The sequence below is a fragment of the Rattus norvegicus genome, chromosome Y (assembly GCF_036323735.1).
Source record: "Rattus norvegicus strain BN/NHsdMcwi chromosome Y, GRCr8, whole genome shotgun sequence".
NCBI classification, from domain to species: domain Eukaryota; kingdom Metazoa; phylum Chordata; class Mammalia; order Rodentia; family Muridae; genus Rattus; species Rattus norvegicus.
In genome coordinates this window covers 42,149,179-42,174,201 of record NC_086040.1, presented here as the reverse complement: position 1 = coordinate 42,174,201, position 25,023 = coordinate 42,149,179, and the positions used below count along the sequence as shown (strand labels likewise).

Genomic DNA, 25,023 nt, shown 5'->3' with positions numbered 1-25,023 from the left:
TTAGGGGGAACTGCCTGGAGCCCTCAGAACCCAAGAACACAGGGCCAGTTTGTTACAGGATACTTCTGGTTTCTATCTATTCTATGTCACTGAACCTGATCCACAGCACTTGGTACACAAGATCCTTCAGGAGAGAGGTAGTGTACCTGGAGTCCTGACACATAGGCTTACAGGAGGATCAGTCCATTGTTAGAGCCAGTAAAACCAGCTAATCCCAGAGAAGAAGAGATGGCAAGAGGGAAGTATAATAGCCTAAGCAATACAAACCAAGGTTACATGACATCATCAGAACCCAGTTCTCACACCAACACAAGGCTAGGATACCTTCAACACAACAGAAAAGAAAAATAAATGTTTGTACTTCAAATCACTTAACATGATGATGTTGAAGGATTTTAAGAAGGAAATAAATAATTCCATCAAAGAAATACAGAACAACAGATATATAGAGATAGAAGCCCTTATAGAGGAAACACAAAAGTCCCTTAAACAATTACAGGAGACCTTAAGGAGACAATAGGCAAATGGATGAAACTAGAAAATATCATGCTGATGAAAGTAACACAAACACAAATAAACACACAAAGAATGAGGTCACTTGTAAGTGAAAATTAGCCTAAGAGCTCAGAATATCCACAAAAAACTCATATACACTCTGCAGCTCAACAAGAAAGGACAAAGAGGGACTGCTTCAATCCCAATTAGAAGGAGGAAGAGAATTATCATGGGAGGCATATGGAGGAAGGACACTGTGTGGGAGAGGGGAGTTAAATGGAAAAACAGAAGAGCAGAATAAGATGTGGGAAGGGACAGGAGAGAAGCACAGAGGACCAGGAGAATAAGTATAGAAAGAAGGAACAATGGAGGATGCTGTAACCTCTAGAATGTCCCAGATACTATGGCTGCAATAGGTTCTCTGGACTCAACAGTGATGACATTAGCCAACATCAACAACAACAATTAAATTGAACCTGCAGACACCACCTGCAGTAGATAGACATGAACACAGTGTAAGGATATCTTATTAAATCATAGTTATCCGTGTCTATTGAAATGCAGGAGTAAATATGGAGCAGAGGTTGTAAGAAAGGCCATCCAGAGATGTGCAGACACCAAAATGGACACTGGTGCTGATGCTGAGACATGCTTGCAAACAAGAGTCTGGTATGTCTGTCCTCTGAGAGGCTCTGCCAGCATCTGACTGATACAGATGCAGATATTCACAGCCAATCATTGAAATGAGACTACAGATACCAATGTCTGATGTAGGGGATGGGATGATAGAGCTGAAGGAGACTGTAATTAACAACAATATCAATAACCAGACCCCTTAGGGCTCCCATGGACCTACCCACCAACCATAGATTATACATAGTCTGCTATCCTACATATGTAGCAGAGGACTGCCTCATCTCACGTCAGTGGAAGGGGAAGCAATTGGTCCTTTGGATGCTTGATGTCCCAGAGAAGCGTGATTCTAGAGGGATGAGGAAAGAATGAATGGGGCTTACGGAGTCACCCTCTTAGAGACAAAGAGGAGGAATTCGTGGAGGTGGGGCTTATGGAAAGGGGCAATATTTGAAATATAAACAAATACAATGGTTAATAATACTACTAAAAAAAGAGTGGTATTTTTCATACATAACTTTACTGCACAGGTTATCTTGGAACATTTATTATTGCCTAGATGCATATTCCTTCCTACAGTACCTGATACCTTGTTTCTCTAAGGAGTGTAGCCTTAGATCTTCCTCTTCATTCAAAGAAGGCATAACACTTAACTCCTTTCTCCAAGCAAGGGTGGTTGTAGATATGTCTGTAAAAGGCAGGAGGCATTTGAACAATCTAATTGGGGGTCACCAAAAGAAATATTTAAAGCAAAGCTTGTAACACAAACAGTTTGTGTTCAATCAACTTACCAGTATTGAAAGCATCCGATGACTTCTGGCCAGGCAACTGCATACAATGTCAAGAGACATTTAGAATTTCAATATATGTGACTAGAGAAAATACTTTCCATTGTGTAGCCTTCTCAATATTTCAAAAATATCATCACGGAAAGAATATTAAGAGCTTTAGGACAAAAAAAAAATAGTGAGACATCAAGATAGAAGCGTCACAGTAACAACTGAAAATCACACGGAATTCTAATATCAATCATATGCATTCTATGCTCTATTCAAATCCTATCACATGTTCATTCCCTAACACAGTCAACCAGTGATTTTCTAGTCCCTGCAGTCTCTGAGGAGCAAGGGTCTGGATCAGCATTTCCCGTTCGGTTATGAGGTTCCAAGACACATCACTGCACTAAAGCTGGTGTAAGAGGCGCTTGACAGCACAGACTCCTAAGCACCCTTTGCCCTTTCCATTCATGTTGCTCCTTCAGGAATCAGTTGTTACGACGTCTGACAGTGTGCACAAAACAGGTAGCACTCCGGACTCAAAGGAAGAGAGTCGACATGGTTCCTCCTCATTCAGAAAGCTTGGATGATCGCACCGCTACTACAAGCAGGACTGACAAGTGAGGCATCTCCTGGCTGTGCCGTGCAGACCTCACGACTGCCCCGTGCAGACCTCGCGGCTGCCCCGTGCAGACTTGGATACTGTCCCATTCAGACCTCGCAACTGCCCCGTGCAAACCTCGAGACTGCCCCATGCAGATCTCGCTACTGACTCGAGCAAATTTGAGGACAGCCCCTCTGGAGCTTTGGTTGTTTCCTGAGATCAATGGTCACTAGAGATTTCCCTGCTTGGCCTTACGGACTTTTCCACAATTCTCGGGAGAGAGAGACAGAGAAATACTCAAAGGGTACAGCTCACATGAGGCTCACCAAGACTCACAACTCCCAAGTACTTTCACTGACCCTTCATATGGTAGTGTTTAGAGAGGACAGAGATCCTCATCCCGAACGTTACCCCTCTGACAATGCACAAACAATTTCCCAGCCTCCATGGCCTGGGAACCACTTCAGAGTCCCCCAAAATGATTATAACCCCGGAGTGCAAAAGGGGAATCAGTTGAAGGATTCCCAGCCTCCACATACTGGAAGCCCATTCAGTGTCCCCCAAGCGGAGTATAACACCAGACTCCAAAGGGGGAAGAACTTGAGGGTTCCCAGCCTCTGCCACTTGAGAATGCCTTCAGTGTATCCCAACCGGATTATAACATCCTACCCCAACAGGGGAAGCACTTGAACAGCAGAGACCCGAACGACTTTCCACCTCCGGGATTACTTAGATGTATTCGGCACAAGTTCAGGTGCTCAAAACCCTAGGAAGACAAGAGATTCAAAAAATCTGATGCTCGTGTTACATAAATCCTTCAGAAATTAAAAATTCATATGAAGGGTTCAGTCAATAAGAGGGCCCTAGATCCCAGAAGGGAACGGACAGAGAAGAAATGGACTGTTCCACTTCCTCTGACGGTTCCTTAGGGCATGAGTAATAGAGTGACCAAGGATAGTAGATTACTGAGTAAACTACTGGCATAATATATATGTCGTATGTATGTAGTATGTGTATAGTATTTATGTGTGTAATACGTATATATATGTAGTATGTATGTATGTATGTATGTATGTATGTATGTATGTAGGTACAGTCATGTGCAGTGACCCACGGAGATCAGAAGAGGACATCAGACTCCCTAGAGTTGGGGACCATATGATATAGTTGCTGGGAACTGAACCCAGGTCCTCTGAGGGGAATGCAAATCATCTTAACTGACATTATTTCAGTTTCCCATCATTTGTGAAACATCTTACCATCCATTGTGTCTTGTACTATGCAGTATTCGTTTCTTAGTGCAATGGTTTACCTTCACTCAGACGGGGTTTTGACGGTCTGTTGAACATATAAGTCTGGCATGGCAGAAGGATATGGGGGGGTACTCTGATGCAAAGAGGGACATTGCTCTAACTGCCTCAGTCACTGTCTCTGCTGGCCTGCACTCTGCAGCATGTGCCTTCTGCAAAGGCAACATCTTTCGGTATTGCCTGAGCTGACAGCCCTTGCAGCCTCCTCTAGATCCTCCTCTGTACATCCACAGGGTATCATCTTGAGGGATCCATGAAAAGAAATCCCAGATAAAAATTCTCCAGTCCTTACTAGAACCTCAGGCAAAAGCCCAAACTCGTTGTTGGGATATAAAACCAGCTCCCAGTCAACCACAGCCTGACATCGGGTCCTATTCATCCTGCCTGCCATTCAGCACACTAACACTTCTATTCTGATAGGGTAAATGATCATATTTGTTTTGGGACCCAGCACATTCCAGTGTGGCCTTCATTATAACCACTTACGTCTGCAATGACTCTTCTTCCAATGGATATCACAGCCTGAGAAGCCAGGAGTTAGGATGAAAAGAGAGGCTGGTGGATAAGCCAGACATTCACCCTGTCTGCAATATTGACTAACTTCATTAAATGATTAAAAAATGTATAAATAATAAAAGAAGTTCGCACCCGAAGAATGGATTAGCACTTTCATGTTTATAATACCTTCACTGCTCTCTATAAGCCTCTACTACCTCCAGGGACTCAAATAAGCCAGAATTCATTCCCTGTTTCCACTCTAGATAAGGCACAAGTAATCCGTCGAAAACTGCTAAACTGAGACTTAAGGAAACCTGTTGGAGTCATCACTTCACAAAGCCAGATGCCCTGGCCAAGACCTTCGAGATGGGGCTTCACAGAGATGGCAGATTTGGAAAGACAACAAGGTTGAAGACATGATGCCTTTCTTGCTAAGGAATTGGAGACCTGCCCTTCAGAGAAGATAGCTTCAAAGAATGAAGTCTTCAAGCACCTCTCCTTATAACAAGTGCTTGTTCCTATGGGGTTGGGGGGGGCAGCTGCATTTCAACTCAGGTACTGGAGAGTGACGTGTCCAGAACTCATGAACTGGCTCAGTGTGGGTTGACTTAGGTGGAGAACCACTAGCTTCCTCACATCAACTAGACCAAGGAAGGATGGTCTGCTCTGTCTGCCTTGGAAAGACACCTTCATCCCTGTTGTTCATGCCCAAGGCTTCCTATGGTCCTCACCTGATTGCTTATGACTCAGCTGAGGTATGTTGACATACCTCACTTTGTGCGAGCATTCCTTAAGAGTTCTAAACCCCCAACCCGTCCTGTACACTCCATCTCTATTTTTCTATTTAGCTTGATTTATATTTCTTCAACAAAACATGAGCAGGAAGTGGATTTCTCAAATGTATAATGCATGCAGTCTTCTAAATTTGAGGTCCAGGTGAACAAAATGAATTGTGGTCAGTACCTCAAACAGACAGGTCTTTGTGCCTATTTTCTTAGCTTTTGATGATGTTTAAAATGTGAATTTTTGGGGCAGGAAATTACAAAATGGTAGCAACAACGAACCATCGTGTGTCTCTGTTAAGGTTTGTTTTATTCAAAGTGACAAATGCTCCGCCCATCACTCCATATTTAAGGAGGTACAGAGGTGAGCTATGTCCATAAAGCGATGGGCTTAGGACCCAGGGCTGGTAGTTGTCTTACACAGTTTGTCCTTCAAATATATCTTGCCCTCAACCTGTTATATCTGCAGTTCACAACTTGTGTGTGTCACGATCCCTGTGAGAAACTTCAGTCTCCAAAGTGATTACCTACTACAATTCATAACAGAAGTGAAATTACAATAAAGAAGAAGCAACAAGAATAATTTTGTCATCAATTGACGTAACAACATAGGAACTGTGTTAAAGGGTGGCAGCGTTAGGAAGGTAGATCACTTAATTATAGTCCAAGAAAGAATGTCTAGCTATGGGCCAAATAAACAAAATACAGTATTTCCAGCATGCCAGTAACATGGGATTAAATGCAAGCTGGGGAGATAGTTTTGGGGGAAGCAGTGCCTGCTGTGAAATTACCAGCATGACAGCCCATAACTCATGATTGGAGGGATAATGACAGGACACATGGTGGGTCCCATGGCTCCAGCCACATATATAGCAGAGGATGTCATTGTCTGGCATCAATAGGAGGAGAATACCTTGGTCCTGTGAAGGTTCATTTCCCCAGCTTGGGGGAATGCCAGGGTGTTGAGGTGGGAGTGGATGGGAGGAAGAGCATCCTCATAATAGCAATGTGGGCTGCTGAGAATAAGTATACAAAAATAGACTCTATGATAGCTACATGTGATACTCTCCTTGATTGTATTTATCAATGTTATGTAGTATTGTTTCTCACAAAGAGAATAGATCATCAATGCTGACCATGGCCACACCAGGTCTGTTTGAGGGTCCATGCCCTCTCCAGGCTCTGTGGATGGAGCCAAGAGAACCCTACAGGGCTTAGTGAAGCACTGACTCTAATTCACATGGCCCTGACATGAAGAGGGAGCATATCGATTTTTCTTGTTTTCGCTATGACAAAATACAAAGCAAAAACTTAACGAAGACAGGAGTGCTTGTTGAGAGGAGTCTGATATGGATGTCTCCTGAGAGGCTTCACCGGAGCCTTACTGATACAGATGAGGATGCTTACAGCTAATCATTAGACTGAGGAACAGGACCCCAATGGAGGAGGAGTTAAAGAATGGACTGGAGGAGCTGAAGGGGGTTGCAACCCCATGGGAAGAGCAACAATATCAACCAACCAGACCCCCACCTCCCAGAGCTCCCAGTGACTAATCCACCAACCGAAGGGTACACATGGAGGGTCCTATGGCTCCAGCCACATATATAGCAGAGGATGGCATTGTCTGTCATCAATAGGAGGAGAAGCCCTTGTTCCTCTGAAGGCTCATTTCCCAAATGTGGTGGAATGCCAGGGTGTTGAGATGGGAGTGGGTGGGAAGAAAAGCATCATCACTGAAGCAGGGGGAGAGAGAAGGGGAGAGAGGGGATCCAGGAAAGGGGATAACATTTGAAATTTAAATACATAAAATTCCAATAAAAAAGAGACAGGAAGTGTTTATTTTGGCCCATTGTTTTAGTTGGTACTATCCATCATGATGGGGAAAGCAGAGCAACCCGAGTGTGATGGTCACATTGCAGACCTGGAGTGTGTTCAGCTTTCTTTCTCTCTCTCTTTCTTTCTTTCTTTCTTTCTTTCTTTCTTTCTTTCTTTCTTTCTTTCTTTCCTTGTTTTAAATTCCATATACAGCTGTTTCCCTTGCTTTTATGTATCTGTATAAAAGATCCATATCCAGAAGCCACAAGAAACTTAGGGAAGAAAAGCAGGTATAGCTGTCCAATAAATGTTGATTGCCAAAGGAGGGGAGGGTCTTTATGTCCTCTCCCATCTGTAATGAAGTGTTGAGTGGCCTAGTCTTGTGCCCATGACCATAGCCACAATAAGTTTAAGAGTTCAATGACTAGGTATAATCTAAAAAATATCCTTTTGCTGTCCACTTCTCCATCTTCTGGTTCATATATTCCTTTCACCCACTCTCTCATGATGTTCTCTGAGCTGTGGAGGAGAAGAATTACCTGTCCTATTTCCACGTGATTAGTTCAACACCACTGATTCCCAACACTTTGTCCAGTTGTACGTCTCTGCCCATGGTAGTCAGAGGCTTCTTCTCTGATGAGAGCTGAGTGCAACGCTGATCTGTAGATACAAATATGGATATTTGGAAGGAAGTTCGACAATGTATTTAGCATTAGGTTCTTTCATAGGGCCTATATCACCCTAAACATAGGTTCCTGACGACTTTACAGAACCTCGTGTGGAATATGCCTTGTATCAAATTGGAAAGCCACTGGTTACTCCCATGACTGTGATGCCACTAATACATTATGGGCACATCTTGCCTGACATTTTACCTTGAATGGTTCACCCCCGATTAAGGTTGTAGATGATTTTCTCCCCTAGAAGCATACATAGCACTTTCTTGAACCATGAAGGCTATCCATTATAGAGGATGATTCCACCTCAACTTCACATTTACCCTTCTGTGACCTGTGAACAAAAGGATTCAGTACCTTCAGAAATAGTGTCTTACCATCAAGTTCTGGAGGCCAACAAAGAACAATGGCAACAGCCTGTAAAGTTGTTAGGGCTTTTGTGATCTCGCTGGTCAGCAACTTTCAGGAAGACATCCCACATCTGGCACTGTGATTTTTGCTTAATTTTGATTTTCTGTTGCTCTGATGATACACTCACAAGAGCCAACTTGGGAAGAGAAATCTTTATTTCATTTTATCTGTTCCAGCCCATCATCAAGGAAAACCAAGACAGGATTGTGAAACTGAAGCTACAGCTACAGAGACTGCTCAGTGGCTTTCTTCTAAGCTCACATTCAACTACATTTACAGAGTCCAGACTCACCTGCACAGGGCAGTGCTGCCAACAGTAGACCAGGCACTCCAACATCAGTTAACAGTAAAGGAAATTCCACCTAGACGTAGTCATGGCCAATCTGACGGAGGAATCTCCTCAACCGAGGTTCATTCTTCCTAGAATAGCCATCAATGACTAGACTAGAAATCAATGAAAATAAAAAAAGAAAAGAAATAAATATCTTCAGGGGGAGCTTGGCTTTTCCATGGAGGGTGCCTCCATTTGAACTCAACAGTTGATTTTGTAAATATATTCTGTAACACAACATTTTATAACCCCTCTCACCAAACCCTGTTCTAACCTAATCACCTAAGGGGAGATGGAGTGGAAAGTAAGTTTTAAAAAAAATAATTGGAGAAGAAAGAAATGCTTCTTGGAAATAATGCAAAAAAGGAAGCATTTCTGCATTCTAGATGCTTTCCTCGCATCATCTGTGCAAAGATAATGAAAACCGTTACGTTCCAGTTACCATAATTTCCAATGTTACAAATCATATAAATAATACTGCTTATCATTCATAAAACACATTGGCACTAATCGTTTTGATGTGTTTTTTTTTTAACTCACTCCTAATGTAGATCTGATGAACTGGAATTGTTCACCTGCTCATTTATACATGAGGGAAGTGAGGTTTAAACTTCAAGCTAATTTCCCATTACTCTAAAGTAATAAATGGCAGAGTAAGACATCCACACCTTCTCTGGCTTCATGGCATGGCCTCCTGAGCAATGCAAGTCAGGGTACCTTGGCAGGGAATTCCAAGGATTAGTACATGGCAGCTGAATGTTGTCTTGGATACAATACTGGGAGTAAGGCTCAAGTCAGCCAAGCCCCACCTTAGGATTCCTGAAACAGAACACCAGAATATGTTAGAGAGGGAGGAGACTAAACTAATCATCTGGTTGTCCTCAGCAGGTTGTATACATCCACTGCTGAGGGTTCATAATTATGTTGGTCTTTGTGGGGATGGAAAGGAACACTTATTTAGATCGCCACCTCCTACTATGTGCGACTACAGTGGAGGCAATGCCTTAAGTCCAAGGTTTTTTTTTTGTTTTGTTCGTGTGTGTGTGTGTGTGTGTGTGTGTGTGTGTGTGTGTGTGTGAGAGTCTGTGTCTGTGTGTGTGTACATGCATGCAAGTGCAGTGTATAAAGTATGGACTAATCCATTTCTCTTCTACCTTATTCATTGAAGCAGCATTTCTCAGTCAATACCAGAGTTCACCAATATGACTACTCTTGACAGCTATCTTGCCATGGGTATCTGCCCTATCTCTTCCTCCCTGGACTGGGATTCTATGTGAGCAACAAAGCCTACTCATCATTTACCTGAGACCTGTGAGCCATCTCCTCAACTGCTAAGGTTCAAGTCCCAGGTGTTAGGCCCATCTCCTTTACTTTTGTTTTCTTATTTTTTTTGTCTTGGTCATAATATCAGAACCAGGTTAAGGTATGACTGGCTCACTCAAACAATCACTCAAATCCCTACAAACAAATGTTCCTAATAAGGAGGAGGACCCTGCTGACTCTTTGTTCTGTAAAGTCTTACCTTAACAGATGAGTTAAAAGATGGGATTATTCTAGTAGGTTATTGTGGATGCTGTTGTTGATGTTGAAGGAGGCTAGCAAATGAGGGGCCACAGCTGTGTCAATTATAATAACAGATACAAAGCTGAATGTGGTAGTGCATACCTATATTCTCAATACTTGCAAAGATCACAAGTTCAAATCCAGCCTGGGCTACATATTAAGTCCAATGGAAGCCTGGGCTACATCGTAAATCCCAGGCCAGCTTGGGCTACAGAATAAGTCCATGTCCAGCCTGAGCTATATAGTAAGTCCAAGGACAACCTGGGCTACATAGAAAGTCCAAGGTCTGCTTGGCCTACTTACATGACTCTTCTCCAAACAACAACAGTTTTTTTTTTCTTTTTTGGTTTCTGTCTCTTCTATTTCCGGTACACCGATACCAGTGCTGTAGTTTGGGGTTGTGGAGGAGAACTTTCGTCATGTCTGATGGTCCAGGATCTCCCAAGCAGCATGGCAAACCAAACAGTGCAGCAAACAAGTCCGTTTCGATTGTTGAAGAAAAATATGACACATGGGAAGTGCTGTATGAAGAAATGGCTCTAAGATGAGACAACTCCTCGGGAGACTGGGCTTGAATCTTGTGCTAGTTTCCTCATGATAAAAACAATGATGTTCTAAACCACATTCTGTTTTGGGAATACAATGCTGTGCTTCCATTTCAACACTGCATAATCTCCATATGCCAGCCCTGGAAATCTTGTCTGATATAAACAGATTATAGGAGAGACAAGTTGAGACTAAACACTGTCATTAAAAAGGGATTATACGATGAATATTTTTTTTTTAATTTTTGTCTGTCGTACCAGGTTCAGTGTTCTGCATAAACTCTAAAAAAAGGCATTTCTTTTTGTTTTTAAAATTGCCAAAGAGAATGGACCTTATACTTTCTATCTAGGTCTAGTTGAGATGATGAAATACCATTCAATGCTTTAAAAAAGAAAACAAATTGTGTTTCATTGTCTTTTTTTTTGTAAATTTCTTATTTTTAGTGTTTTGGGGTTCATTTTAACAATTATTTTTTTCATTGAATTAATTATTTTCTTATTTTCTAGTGTAGATAAAAATTTAGGTTGCTGGTCTTTGTTTCTAATCTAAGAATTATTGTTTTAAATAAAGTTTCCTCTTAGCACCGTCATAGTTATGTCTCACATATTTTGACAGTATGTTTCCTATCTTCTTCTTTTTTTCTTACTGTTACATAATTTAATTATTTCTTGACATATATATTACTTGTGAATGTGTAATTTAATGTTTCTAGACTGGGAGACTCCTGTTGTCTCTCATTGAAGACTTCTATTTTAGTTTTGTTGTATTAGCAGAACACATCCCTAGGGGCTGGAGATGCAGCTCAGTGGACAGAGTGCTCACTTGGCTCTCACACAGCTCTGGTCTCCACCTACAGTGGACATGCCCATAGTCCCATTACCAGGAGGAGAATCAGGAGTTCAAAATCATCCTTGGGTGCATAGTGTGTTTGAGGCCAGCCTGGGCTACATGAAACCTGTATAAACATATATGTCCCAAAACACATCTTTTCTTAGGCATTTTCCACACTTTGTTCTATGGTTTCTGAATGTCTGAAAAGTCCAGGGGTACTTGAAGGAAAAGAACAACCTGGTGCTACTAGGGACTGTTAATTCAGAGACATTGCCTGATGAAGCCATCTCATCCTAGCTGGTTTCTGCCTGCCTCTGTTGCTGATGGGCTGATGTGTGTCCACAGCTTTACTCATAATTGCCCTGCTTCATTTTTAGCTGGACCCATTCTTGCTTCCTGGTGAGGCTGTGATGGAGTAGTGACACAAAGAATTGGGGTATCCTTCATGCCCACTGATTCTCTCAACAATAAGGTCTTTCTCTGTAGAAATAGTTTCTCTGTTGCATACATTATCAGAAATAAATAAAACACTCTTTTGTGTTTTATTTTGACACCGAGTTTCATTATGTAGGTAGGGCTGGCCTGAAACTCACTTTATAAACCAGGTAGGCATTGAACTCACAGAAATCACCTTACTTCTGAGTACTGGCATTAAAGGGACATACCTGGCTCCTTCTTTTTTTAATTTGTTTTTTTAATTTTCCTCTATGGTGTGTGTGTGTGTGTGTGTGTGTGTGTGTGTGTGTGTGTGTGTGTGTGTTTTGACCAAAGAGTCTATCAGATCCTCTGAACCCTGATCCTCTATAAGAGCAACCAGTGTTCCTATGCAGTAGGCCATCTCACTAACCCCTTCTGCCTGTTTTGTAGGTTTCTCATTGACAACGCTTGAATCCTGGCTTTAAAATCCTTGTTGCCAATTCTGACAATGGTTTTCTCTTAGTGTCACCACCAGGGAACTGGTTTTTCTCCTCTGCTTTTCATTTAGGGGGATTGTCATGGTGTGACGTGATTTCCATTTTGACATCACTTGTCTAGATGTCAGTAGTCCTGACACTGTGGGTACAATGGCTGTGTATCCTTCATAACCTTTTGGTGGTGTATTGGTTTTTCTGGGTTTGCCTGATTGAATAAAAGGGATTATAACTCCAGTTCATACCAACAGACATATTTTAGAGGGCTCAGGAAGAGTGGTCCCAACCTTCCTAACACAACCTTTTAATACAGCTCTACCAACTGTAACATTATTTCATTGCTACTTCATAACTTTAATTTTGCTATAGTTATGAGTTGTAATGTAAATGTATGGAATACAGCATATATGATATGTGACTCCTGTGCAAGGGCAATTTGAGCTCCCAAAGCGGTCTCAATCCAAGGGTTAAGGACCACTGATCTGGACTTAGTGGGATGCCCTCACCGACATAGATGGGTTGCCCAGTGTTGGTGGGGAGGAGTCTCCATCTCTTGAAGGCAAAGGATCTTTCAAGATCAGGCTTTTCCTGGGTCCCTCTGTAATAGTGGACACACTCTTGATGGTTACTGATGTATCAAATGACTCCAGGCAGTTTTCTTTCACATTCTCGAAGATGAGGATTCTAAAAAGGGTTCTGCTAGACAAAAGCAGTGGCTGAAGCTATCCCTAGTGATCTTTCACTTTACCTAATGGCTCCTTGTCCCCAAAAGGCCAACAGTAGATGTCTGAGTCCATTCTAAGCTGCAACTTTCCAATCTACACTCTTCCTCTGTGCTGTTTCTTTAACGAAGAGCACACATGCTAAACCTGAACCCATCTTGTCTTCAGTCAGCACTAACAACCTAGTCCTCTCTGCCAGCTATGCTTTCCCATATGACCCAGCTGCTCACAATTCTGAGGCATGTTCATGCTTCTATGGACAAACAGAATGGCACCGATTGGCTAGTGTATAATGACACAGATTCTGTACTATTATGATTCAGAAACCTGTAAATACAAGATGAAGAGACCATCTGCAGAGGAAGGAGTTCTTGTGGGTTTTTGTCACCACAGAAGGGATCCAGTGGGCTAGGAATAAAATAGAGGGGGCCAAACTCCTTTTCATAATTTAACCTTTTTCCACAATAGCTTCATTAATGGATTTTTATTTGTAGGTCGCATCCCTCTTGACCTAATCAATTCTTCACAACTACATTCCCACTGGGGATTAATCTTCTGAAAATAACTGTTGGGCGATCACATTCAAACCAGAGATGACGGTGAATATTTGGAAATCTATAGTGGGGGTGGGTATTATTCTTCCCACGTGGTGTACCCTTAAGATCTCTAACTACCTCCTTCCCCACGGTAGCCTCACTGAATGACATGAATTCCGGGTTATTAATGAGGTACAGAAACCAAAGCTCATTGCCATATCCTGTCACAAGTATCAAGCTTGCAACAGCAAGAGCCCAGTGGGAAGGAAAATATGAATAAACTTTATGGTATCTCTAAAATATAAACTCCCAATTTAATCAAAACATTGTTTTAGATTCAGCTCTCTTATATCGATATTCTTTAAATGTACAAGTCAGTGGGCTTGCTTGTGACTCCTAGTACAGGTTTATAATGTACATTAGCCATCTTCTTTCTCACAACTCACCACCATTTCCACCTGCACACAAACACACACACACACACACACACACACAAACACACACACACACACACACACACCCTGCTGCTCCTCTTCCTTTTCCTAAATGCCCAATTTCACATAATATCCCTTATTAAAATCTAAATTTTGCAATCATCTGTTTGAGTCTGGCTTGTTTCACTTAACATACTGTATTTTATAGTTCATTCCGTTTTTCTGAGAACAAAACCCTTTGCTCTTACACATAGATGAAAATCACATCAATGTATATCAACTTTTTTAAGCCATTCATCCAGTGATCAACAGCTAAGGTTATTCCAATGGCGTGTCTATTGCACACAGTGTGGCAATCAGAATGGATGTGCAGGGGTCCTGGTTAGTTTTTATTGTCAGTTTGACTCAACCTGGGAAAAAGGAGAGTCAGCTGAAGAATTGCCTCCATCAGAACGTCCGTTGGCCACATTTGTAAGGAATTTTTTTTTGATGGTTGATGTAGAAGGGTCTAGCCCACTATGCATAGTGTCATCACCTATGAAGGTGGCCCTGGGTTGTATGAGAAGGAGAGAAAGCTGAGTAGGTCATGGATAGCAATCCAGTACTCAGCATTTCTAAGTTGTCTCTGCTTCCTTTCCTGCCTCTAGAGTCCTGCCTGAGTTCCTGCCCCTACTTCGCTCAGTAACAGACTGGTACATAGAAGCCTAGAGTGTGAAAATTTTCCTCCTCAAGTTGATGGCTATGATGAGATTATTCTTCTTGTTGCCTACTTGTTCTTCACTTTTTTGAAAGTTCTGTCTGTTTAATGTTCTTAAAATGATGATATCACATGTTTTCTCATGGGCTCTCTGTCTCTCACCGTGTCTCTCTCTGTCTCTGTCTCTGTCTCTCTCTGTATTTGTGTGTTTGAGTGTGTATATATGTATGTTTGTGTGTGTGTTTGTGTGTGCTTGTGTGTGCTTGTGTGTGTGTTTGTGTGTGTATGTATATGTGTGTGTTTGTGTTTCTATGAGTTTTTCTGTGTGTATGGGCGTATGTTTGTGTATGTGTGTGTGTGTGTGTGTGTGTGTGTGTGCTTTCCAGGGTTAAAAAAATCCCTAATGCTTTCAATCTATGCAGGTGCCTAGAGAAGGAAGATTAAGGGGAGAGAGGGGGAAAACTCATGTCATTTGAGTTAACTCCACATTGAGATCAGCCACATAGTGGACTAACAGTCACATAATGGCAGAGTAGTCATAAGAGCAGAGAGTGAGTAAAACTCAAAGTGTGAAAGAAAATGTGCTTAAAACTACGATAGAAAGAGAAAAAGAAGACGGTGCACTTAGAAAATTGGACAGATTTTAAAAAGCTGCCATAAGTTGTTAAGCTCTAAGTACATTTAAAAAAAATTATAATGTTAAAGTGGAAGGGAATTATTGGGAAGAGGGAAGGGATGGTCAGAGTGTAGTGGGGACAGGGGAGGGTTCTGAAAAGAATCCATTTGAAGATCTGAGGAACTATGTGACACAAACAATTAAAGTGGCCTGTAATTTATAGGTAAATTCCATACTTACCTGGATCCAGTATTCTGTCTACCCATATTTCAAAAACAAAATTAACTCATGTATTTCATCCTGTTTTACTGCATTTGATCTAATAAATTCCTTGTAATCAGAAGTGCTGATAAATTTTAAAGACATTTAAAATATGACTGATCGATATCGGGTTTGTGATAAGTTTATTCCGACTTTGGAAGCAGGTCCAGCAGCTAATTTTTCCTCGCTCTTTGCAAAGAATCCATAATTCATGATTGCCGTTGTCTTCAATACAAGGTATTTAATCATGTCAAATTCAGGCTTTGTTTGAATAAAAATGGCCCTCCTCTAATTGTGGGTTTTGATAAAGCTAATTTTGTTGTTCTATCCTGTGTGCTGCCTCGGAGAGAGAGCCTAGCAATATTTCTGATACGGAGAATAACTTAAAGTTAACCAAAGAAAAGATAGGAGCTGGGAAAATAACCACCAAGGATGTTGGTGACTCAGAAACCAAAGAGTTTTTCAGAAAAATAAAAAGCATGAATAGAGCTACTTAGGCAGACTGTGACTCGAGTCATCAGAATATTTGGGTGGGGACTTTATTTTGGTTCAACAGGAGGCTACATGAGAAGCTAAAACCTAGATGCTGGAAGTTTCTAAGCGTAACTAGGGAAGGAACTGGCCTGAGAGGGGTTCTATGACGTAAGCAGAGCCTGGATGATGCCACAGAGCACAAGGGCGGAGGTTGCGCATCTCTTCCACTTGGAGGCGCTAGACAATTTTGAAGGTGGGTTCACTATCTTCACAGCGGTGTCTGAAAGCCAGTTCAGCTACTGAACCCCACAACTGTTCAACAACCTATTGGTGCCTGACCGGTTTCAGAAGACAGAATCTGGACGACTAGGACATTTTCTTTTGGTAAATACGTTTATGAAGATAACTGGGACCCTTGTAGCCCAGAAAGCTAAAAGTTTTCCCTCGTAGAGCAAGTAACCTTACGTTCTAATGTCTTCCACGTTTGAGAGCTAGGCGGATGGTCTAGGCTAGTCAGTCTCCGGAGTTTATTATTCTTTGCTAACAATATCTAATTCAAAATTCTACTAAAATGCCAAAGCTCCTCTTTGTGCCTGTGTATTTTTGGAGAAAAAAATTTTTTTTTTTTTTTATGGAGCTGAGGACCGAACCCAGGGCCCTGTGCTTGCTACGCAACTGCTCTACCACTGGGTTAAATCCCAACCCCAGTAGATATTATTTCTAAATGGCTATTGTTGCCTACACAAAAGACTCTTGTTGCGGTAGAAAATGCAACAGCTTCAGGGAATAAACCTGGGGCTGGGTCAGGATGCCCAGTAGAGTAAGCCAGTGGACTGCTGTGCTTTGTCTCTGGGCAGATACTTGTGGATGTTGCCAAATAGCTCATAGTTAGAGGGTGGAGAAGGGGTGTGGCCACCCTTCTGGCTCCTTTGCTATCCTTTCTCTGTTCTGCTTGCTTAAAGTGGGGACAGGGATACTTAATCCCACACTGACCTAGCCATTCAAGATGTTCCTCAGCATAGGCAAAGTGCCTCGGGCTGAAGAAATGTGTCTAAATATGTTATTCTGAGCTGTAGAGAACCATTTTTTCATTTTCCTTTGAACTTTAGATTTTGATTTATGAGATTGGGTTTTTCTGTGGGTAGTTTTGTCTATCCTGGAACTAATTCTGTAAACCAGCCTGGCCTTGATCTCACAGAGGTCTGCTTCCCTCTGCTTCTGGAGTGCTGGAATTAAAGGTGTGCTCCACCATTGCCCAGCACTTCTATGAACTTCTGATTATGACAGCATTAGATTCAGATGCTCAAACCTGTTTACCATCGCCTTCCTCACCTGCTCCAAAGTTCTCATAGACAAGAGCCTTGGTCCAGCACCCTCCCCAACACCACCCCCATTGTTATTGCAGGTACTCATATGACAGAGGTACCAGGATTGTGTCTGGTTTAAGCAGGTGAGCTCTTCAAACCCAGGCCATGGGAAAGTATGAAGCCTGAACCCAGAACAATAGCCACAAGACAGTGGACCAGGAGTGCTGTGGCCTACCACACTATGTCTACAGCCAAGAAGAAGAGGGTGTCTGTGAGGAGGATGAGCACACCATCCTTCCAGAAGCGGAAGAGGAGGAGGCCTTCTCCCCAGGCACTGGGGAACATTGTGGGCTGCAGAATTTCACACAGATGGAAGGAAGGTGATGAGCCCGTCACCCAATGGAAGGCCATAGTTCTAGATCAACTGCCAACAAATCCCTCTCTCTATCTGGTCAAGTATGATGGAGTTGATTGTGTCTATGGACTGGCACTTCACAGCGATGAGAGGATTTTAAAGCTTAAGGTCTTGACTCACAAAGTTGTGTTTCCTCAAGTGAAAGACGCCCATCTCGCAAGTGCCATGGTTGGCCGTGCTGTGGAGCATAAATTTGAGGGCAAACATGGCTCTAAGGACAACTGGAGGGGGGTGGTCCTAGCCCAGGTACCAATCATGAAGGACTGGTTTTACATCACCTATGAGAAAGATCCAGTCCTATATATCTATCAGCTCCTGGATGATTACACAGAAGGTAATCTCCATATCACTCCAGAGATTTCGCCAGCAGAGGTGAAGTCAGACGTTGACAGTGACATCTTAACAGGTCAATGTGTGCAGTTCTCCAGAAGTGACGGGTCCAAAAAGATCGGCAAAGTCATTTACCAAGTTCTAGCCAAGCCTTCCGTGTACTTCATCAAGTTTGATGGTGACATCCACATCTATGTCTACAATCTGATGGAAAAGATCCGTTAAGGTGAAATTCACAAAGTGAGGGGACATATATGGGGAATTTATAGGATTGGGGTGAAAATGTTTGTTTTTCTGTGTTTCAGATACCCAATGGCCTTTGACAACCCCAGTATCTTTTCCAGTGGATTTTGTTTTTGCACTAAAAATTAAAATGTGTGATGTGACATGTTGTGTGTGCATACTTTTGTGGAGGAGACTGGTTGTGGTGGATGGAACATTTAGAGGAAGCCGGAAAGTTCAAGGCTGTGAACAGCAAGTCTAATGTCACATACGCTAAAACAAACAGGACTGAGCTGGTCTGGTCTTTAGGGAGAGGAAAGAACTGGAGATGAGGCTTAGAGGAGCAGGGATGGCACAGGGGAAAAAAAGATGGATGTTTAGGAAGCAGTGGAGAGGGGCCAGAAATAGATAGACTCTCTGAGGGGAAGTTTGAGGGAGAAACAGATAGTTGGGGAAAGAGTGGGAGGTAACAGAGAGGTGGTCTTGGAACTCAAGGGGAAACCCAATAAACTGATCCAAGCAGACTCAGAATCAGAGAAGATCAGGGATTGTTTGACTAACAAAACCTAATGAAACCTGTTTCTCATATGTAGATATATTATATTTATTTATCTGGGTAGGCCAAGGCATGAATACAGGAGACCACAGTGACAAGAATAGTCAGGTCCCCTGGAGCTGAAATTAAAGGTGGTTGGGAGCCATTGGACATGAGCTCAAAGAACAAATCAAAGTCCTCTTTCAAAGCAGATGAGCTCTTAATCCATTGGTTATCTCTCCAGGCCCCTAAAGTCATCTTTTTAAATACATCCAACCTTAACATGCAGAGAAGAGACCAGAATGAGGGTAAGAAAGAATAAATTGATGGTGATGTGGTAGAAAGACTAAAGAACACATGTGGGAGTTGAGGACACTGAGGGACGAAGGAATTCCAAGATGGAGTTCTCAAAAAGTGAAGCAGGAGACCCAGGAAGAACAGAAAGGCTCTCGAATGAGTTGAACTTGGGCCACATCCATATTGGTCTCTTTGGTTCCTTAAAGAACAGCCGAGCTATCACTACAGAGGGTGGATGTGAGGTGGTGGCTTCCCCAGAGGACATTTTGATGAGGATAACTCAAGAATAGTGAATGCCAAATTAAGTTTATATCTATCGATTCCTGAAAGTGCCATAAAACCCATTATTTTGTATGATCAGTAAAAAGAAATTTAAAAAAGAACATGAGGATGCCATGAGCTTTTGTCAGGTATTACGTGGATCCTTTGTTTAGCTTCCCTGAGCACTGTTAGACTCTGTTGGATCCTGTAATATTTTTGAGGTCTCTTCTCAATGCCCCTAGATGACCACAAAGGGCTTCTGCACTGGCTTACCTTGCCTGACTCTCCTTCGACTGGATGGCTTCCTATACACCTGTGGGCCCTTTTACCTTATCTAGCCCCAGGAAGTTCCCATCTTTTACTCACATGAAAGCTTATCCTCAGAAAACTCTTGATGGTGCATCCAATGCAGACGTGCTGATCTCCCCTATGCCATTTGCCGTGACGTTAAAATGCTTTGCGGTTCCTGACCATGTAGCTCCCTCCTCCTGAGAAGCCCCTGTGCACTCCATGGCGTCTCTCTGAGCCACATCTACACTCCAAGGGTTTCTTTGTAGGCAACCTTACCTTCTACTCATTCATTGATGTTTTTTCTCTCAAGAATAAGTTTCTCATTGTGGGACTTGAAAATATTTTCTATCGTTGATTAATTCTGCTATTTGGAATTTTTATACTGGCTGGTTGTCTACCGGTTTCATTTCTGCAAAAGACACCATGACCAATGCAACCTATAAGGGACAAAATTTTCTGGGGGGGGGGTTCTATTTTTTTTCAGAGTTGGGGATCGTACCCAGGGCCTTGGGCTTCCTTGGCAAGCACTCTACAACTGAGGTAAATCCCAAACCCCAAGGGACAACATGTAATTAGGGCAGGCTTTCAGGTTCAGAAGTTCAGCCTATTTTCATCAAGGCAGGAATCAAGGAAGCGTCTAGGCAGACATGTTGTTGGAGAAGCATATCACCCCCACAGTGATATGCTTCCTCCAACAACGCCACACCTACTCCCACAAGGCCACACCTCCTACTTGTGCCACACTTACCATGGGAAAATCACATTCTAAACACCGCCCTGATTTTTTGCCAACTTGAAACAAGCTAGAGTCATCAGAGAAGAGGGCGCCTCATTTGAGAACATGCCTGTATAAGATCCAAATGTAGGGCATTTTCATAGTGATTTGTGGGGGAGGGCCCAGCCCACTGTGAGTGGCACCAATCCTAGGCTGGTGGTCCGGGTTCTATAGGAAAGCAAGCTAAGCAAGACATGAGGAGCAAGACAGTAAGCAGTGCCACTCCATAGCCTCTGCTCAGTTCTTGCTTCCAGAATCCTGCCTGTTTGAGTTCCTGTCCCAACTTCCTTTGGTGATGAGCAGCAATGTAGAAGTGTAAGCTGAATAAACCTTTTCCTCCCTAAATTGCTCTTTTGGTCACGATGTTTACTTACAACAATAGGAACCCTAAGTAAGACAATTTCTTATAGAAACAGTGTATCTAGTAGAGCCACAGACTCTTACCTTATAACCACAAATAGAAAGGTATAGACACTTTGTTTTAATTTAAAGGTAAGGGTTGCTCATGTACTGATCTGTGAAGTTCTAGTTTGATTCCTTTTCTCGGTGATGAATGTCATGATCAAAACTACCTTGCGTAGGAAAGGTTTATTTGCCTTACAGGTTACAGACCATCACTGAGGGAAACCAGAACAGGATCTTGAAGCGGTAACGAGGACACTGTTTGTTGGCTTGCTCCCTGTCTCAGTCATTGTTCTCTTGCTGTAAAGAGACACCATGGTCAGGGCAACTGCTATAAATGAAATTATGTAATTGGAGGATAAATTACAATTTCAGAAGTCTGGTCCATCATAATGGCAGGGAGCAGAACACTGGAGAAATCGAGAACTACTGCTCTGTAAGGAGAGAGAGAGAGAGAGAGAGAGAGAGAGAGAGAGAGAGAGAGAGAGAGAGAGAGAGAAATTCTGGGAAAGCACTGGGCTCTTGAAAAAATCAAACACCACCCTTGTCAACACACCCACTTCCTCCAATGAGGCCACACCTCTTAATGCTTCTAATCCTTGAAAATATTGTCACTCCCTGTTAAATAAATATTAAAATATATGACTGGGGGAGCCTTTCTTATTCAAACTGCCACACTCCCCATGTCTTGCTCCATTACTATTTCTTACAGCCTGAAAGGCTATTCTTTTTATACATGACTACTGATGAACTTGCCCACAATGGTTGGCCCTTCCACAATAATCATTAATCAAGAAAATGTTCCATAGACTTACCCAAAGACTAACTATTGGAGGCAGTTCTTGAATTGTTCTCTCTTCTAAGTTGACTCCAGATTGTCAAATTGGGGGAAAAAAAAGAGAAAGACCCAGCACCGTAATGTTTCTCTTACTCCATGTTACATACTCACCACCAGACACTCTCTTCTCTCAGCGTATAGACCCACTTCCCTGTATGGCAGAACTGAAGAGTAACTACTGTCACCAACATGAATACTTGAGGATATATGACAAGAAATGAATACATTCTACAGCTCAAAACGCCAAGCAAAAGCATTTTAGTGTGTGCTACACTTACTGGGATACTGTCATTCACTAGCCATTTAATGGGTCACAGTAGACCACAGAACCAAAAAGTCACAACCTACGTATCATCTCCTCTCAGCAGGAGACAAAACCCTTTCTCAAAACCCATGAATATATCTGTACGCTTAGATTTTTTCATAACCTACTTTATTTAGGGTTCTAAAACACTTCAAACACCCTTCTAGCCCACCAACCAGAGGTAACAGAGAGAGAAAGTTGATAGGAAAAGGTTGAGAGTTGTGGACCTATTTAGAAGTAATTCTTTGGGGTAACTCCAATCTTCATTGTGCAGTACTGTCCAATAGGAGATGCAAAAAAATGAATCAGTAGCAGTGCTAAGATCTGGCAGAGACCACAAGTCTCTAAGAAACCAGAAGAAGCAGCAGAAGCATTCAGAATCAGCCCGAATAGCTCAGGTTCTTTTGTGCATTTATCATTGTGGAACGGAGACTATCGAAGACCATTGAAGCCTTGCTGGTGTAGCAATGTAAAAATGTCATCTCCCTCTCTGTGGGATTTCATTTATGTTCTTCATAAACGTCCTGTCCCCATTCAAGCGTGTGCTCCAGCGAAATATCATATGCCTTCTCATGTATCTGCTTCAGCAAAATATCCTCTACTAACATAGCTTCCAGAAAAACATCCTGTGACAAAAGTGAGTTTCCAAAGAAACTAAATTTTTTCCACTTCATCTAGTCTTATCTCCCACTTGGCCATGCCATCTCAAAATGTATTATGGCAGTCTTGCAAGGCTCCTAGGCCTCAGCTCCATCAGCAACTGGAGCTTCTGCAACTGATCTCCGTGAAACTCATCCCCTTTCATGAGCACAACCTTCAGTTATCCCCGCAAACATTGTGCTCTCTCCATCTTTGTTCTCAGCCAATAGCTGTCCAACTTACAGCCAACTAGGCTGTGACCAGAAAAACCCTCATCAAGAAAGCCAATGAATTTGACATGATTTTTTTTCCCTGACGGAACGGAGTGTTCTGCCTGTATCGTTAACCTGGTGTCTGAGTCATCTGTAATAAAACCCACTACTATTAAGATCAAAATCACAGGAACTATGACAAATAGCAAATCACACGACAAGCATCATAGTTGTCCAAGCCTTTTCTGCAGCCTTGTTGAAGTATAATGTACATACTTAAAAACCCATTTATTTTAAGTGTGTATTTTAATGATTTTATAGCAAAATTTATAGCTTCCTTCCCTTTTTTAATACTCATTTCCCACTATTTCATACTATATTGAAGTCTATTAAAAACACAGAAGTGAAGTCAGGAGAACGACAAGAGGAGGAAGCAGGAGGTTCTTGATTTGCTAAGACAACAGATACACTGGCAGAATCGTCTGGATAAAACCACTTGGATACATTGGGTCTTCTCTTAGCGTGCAGCCTCAAGAAACAGAGTTTAAAGGATTAAGTCATGGGTCCTCCTACATCATATCCAGACCTGACCTGGTATGGTCAGCATCACTTTGGCCACTTTCATGTTAATCCCATTCATCACTCTTACAAGTTGCCTAGCAACTCACATAGTTAACAAACTTATTTGGTTCATGGTTTCATAGGTTTCAGTCCATGGTCACATGATCATGAAAGGGTCACGATAGAGCTCAACTGCTAAACCCACTGGCATCCAGGAAGCATCAACACAGGAAGAGACCAAGAACAAAAAATACCCTCCAAGACATGTCGCAAATGACTAATTCCTTAATTTCCTATCTCCTAGTTTCCTGCCACCTTCATACACATCCATCAACAGATGAACTCATTGATTACAGCACACGGGGTCCAATTGTTTTCATAGTCCCACCTTTGAACATTGTACTGGGACAATGTGTATCTTAAACCCATAGGGTAGGGCCAGAAGGTTGTGTCAGAGGTCTAAACTTCACCTCACATTAGAAACAGCTGGGTAGGTTTCTCAAAATCTCCTATTTCTTTCTGGTACTGAGCTACACCATGTCTGCATTGCAGCATTTTGTCTGCAATCAATTGTAAAGACGCCCCCCACAATGTGTTGGTTTGAATGTAAAATGGGACATCACTAATATAGACACACAAGTATATACACAGACTCAACGTGAGAGGCAAAAAGGGAAGGAGTTGAGTCTTAAGAACCCTCAAGGAAGAGGGAGTGGAAATATAAGATACAGATGTTATCGAGAACCAGAACAAAGCATTGTCTTCTATACAAGACAGGACCACTAGCCTCAGCCCTAGCTGTCAGGAATGGGAGAGTCAGTTTTCTACAAACATAAAGATGGTGAAAAGCTGGGCAGGCTCCAGTGGCTTGCCCAATGCCCATGAATTTATGGGCAGCATAAATGACTTTAGTGGGTTGTTACAGAGGGGAGAAAGAGAGCTTGAATTTGGGAAAAGGAATTAGGTGTATATGGAACTGGGAGGAGTTGGGAAGAGAAGTGAGAAGTAAATTTTATCATTATATAATGTACAAAGTTCTCAAGGAACTAATAAAAGTGTTTTTTTAAAATACCATATCTGTACTGAACACATACAAACCCTATTTCTTTACATCTCCTAAATAACAGCCCCTCATTATTTCATTTCATTAAGTACAAAAGTAATTCTGAGATTATTTAAAATGTAGGAGGATCTGGGGAGACGGCAGAGTGATAAAGCCAAGTGTGTGGTCACACTTGCAAACACCAGTGCTTGGTATGGGACCAGGAGGATGATGGTGGCTTCCTGACAGTGAGCCTCACCTCAGGTTCAGCAAGGGACCCTGTCACAAGGGAATAAAGTAGGTAGTGAAGGAGCAGAACACATTCTACACTCCGCCATCCTCTGAACTTACATGTATCTATGAACACACGCCCACAAACACACACATAAATATGACTAGAGTATACAAGAGGCTTTCATAGGTTATATCCAAATGCAGTGTCATTTTATCCAAGGAACCTGAGGACTTTTAAATCATTGGGAGTCCTGGGGCCAACTCTCAGAGGACAGGATATATCTCCTTATTGTGAAAAACCAAACCTTTGTTGAGTGTGTGTCAGTGACTCCACACAATTCTCCTCCTCTGGGGTTCCTGTGTATCACAGAGAATGATCTGGAAATACTGAAACAAATATAAACTAAAGGCTTTGTTGGGGTTTCTATGCTTGTG

At 42.2% G+C, this 25,023-nt stretch overlaps 1 protein-coding gene across 2 annotated transcripts; it reads left to right on the top strand.

Moving 5' to 3' along the window:
* The first annotated feature begins 16,104 nt into the window (after nucleotides 1–16,104).
* Nucleotides 16,105–18,361, top strand: LOC134484366 (Y-linked testis-specific protein 1-like). Of its 2 annotated transcripts, XM_063280644.1 has the most exons (3): nucleotides 16,114–16,307; nucleotides 17,329–18,201; nucleotides 18,281–18,361. In XM_063280644.1, the coding sequence occupies exon 2, from the start codon at nucleotides 17,406–17,408 to the stop codon at nucleotides 18,198–18,200; it is 795 nt and encodes a 264-aa protein (XP_063136714.1). In that variant the 5' UTR covers nucleotides 16,114–16,307; nucleotides 17,329–17,405; the 3' UTR covers nucleotide 18,201; nucleotides 18,281–18,361. The 2 variants fall into 2 exon arrangements, with proteins under 2 accessions (XP_063136715.1, XP_063136714.1); XM_063280645.1 differs by having other exon boundaries at nucleotides 16,105–16,307; nucleotides 17,329–18,361.
* The last annotated feature ends 6,662 nt before the right edge of the window (nucleotides 18,362–25,023 follow it).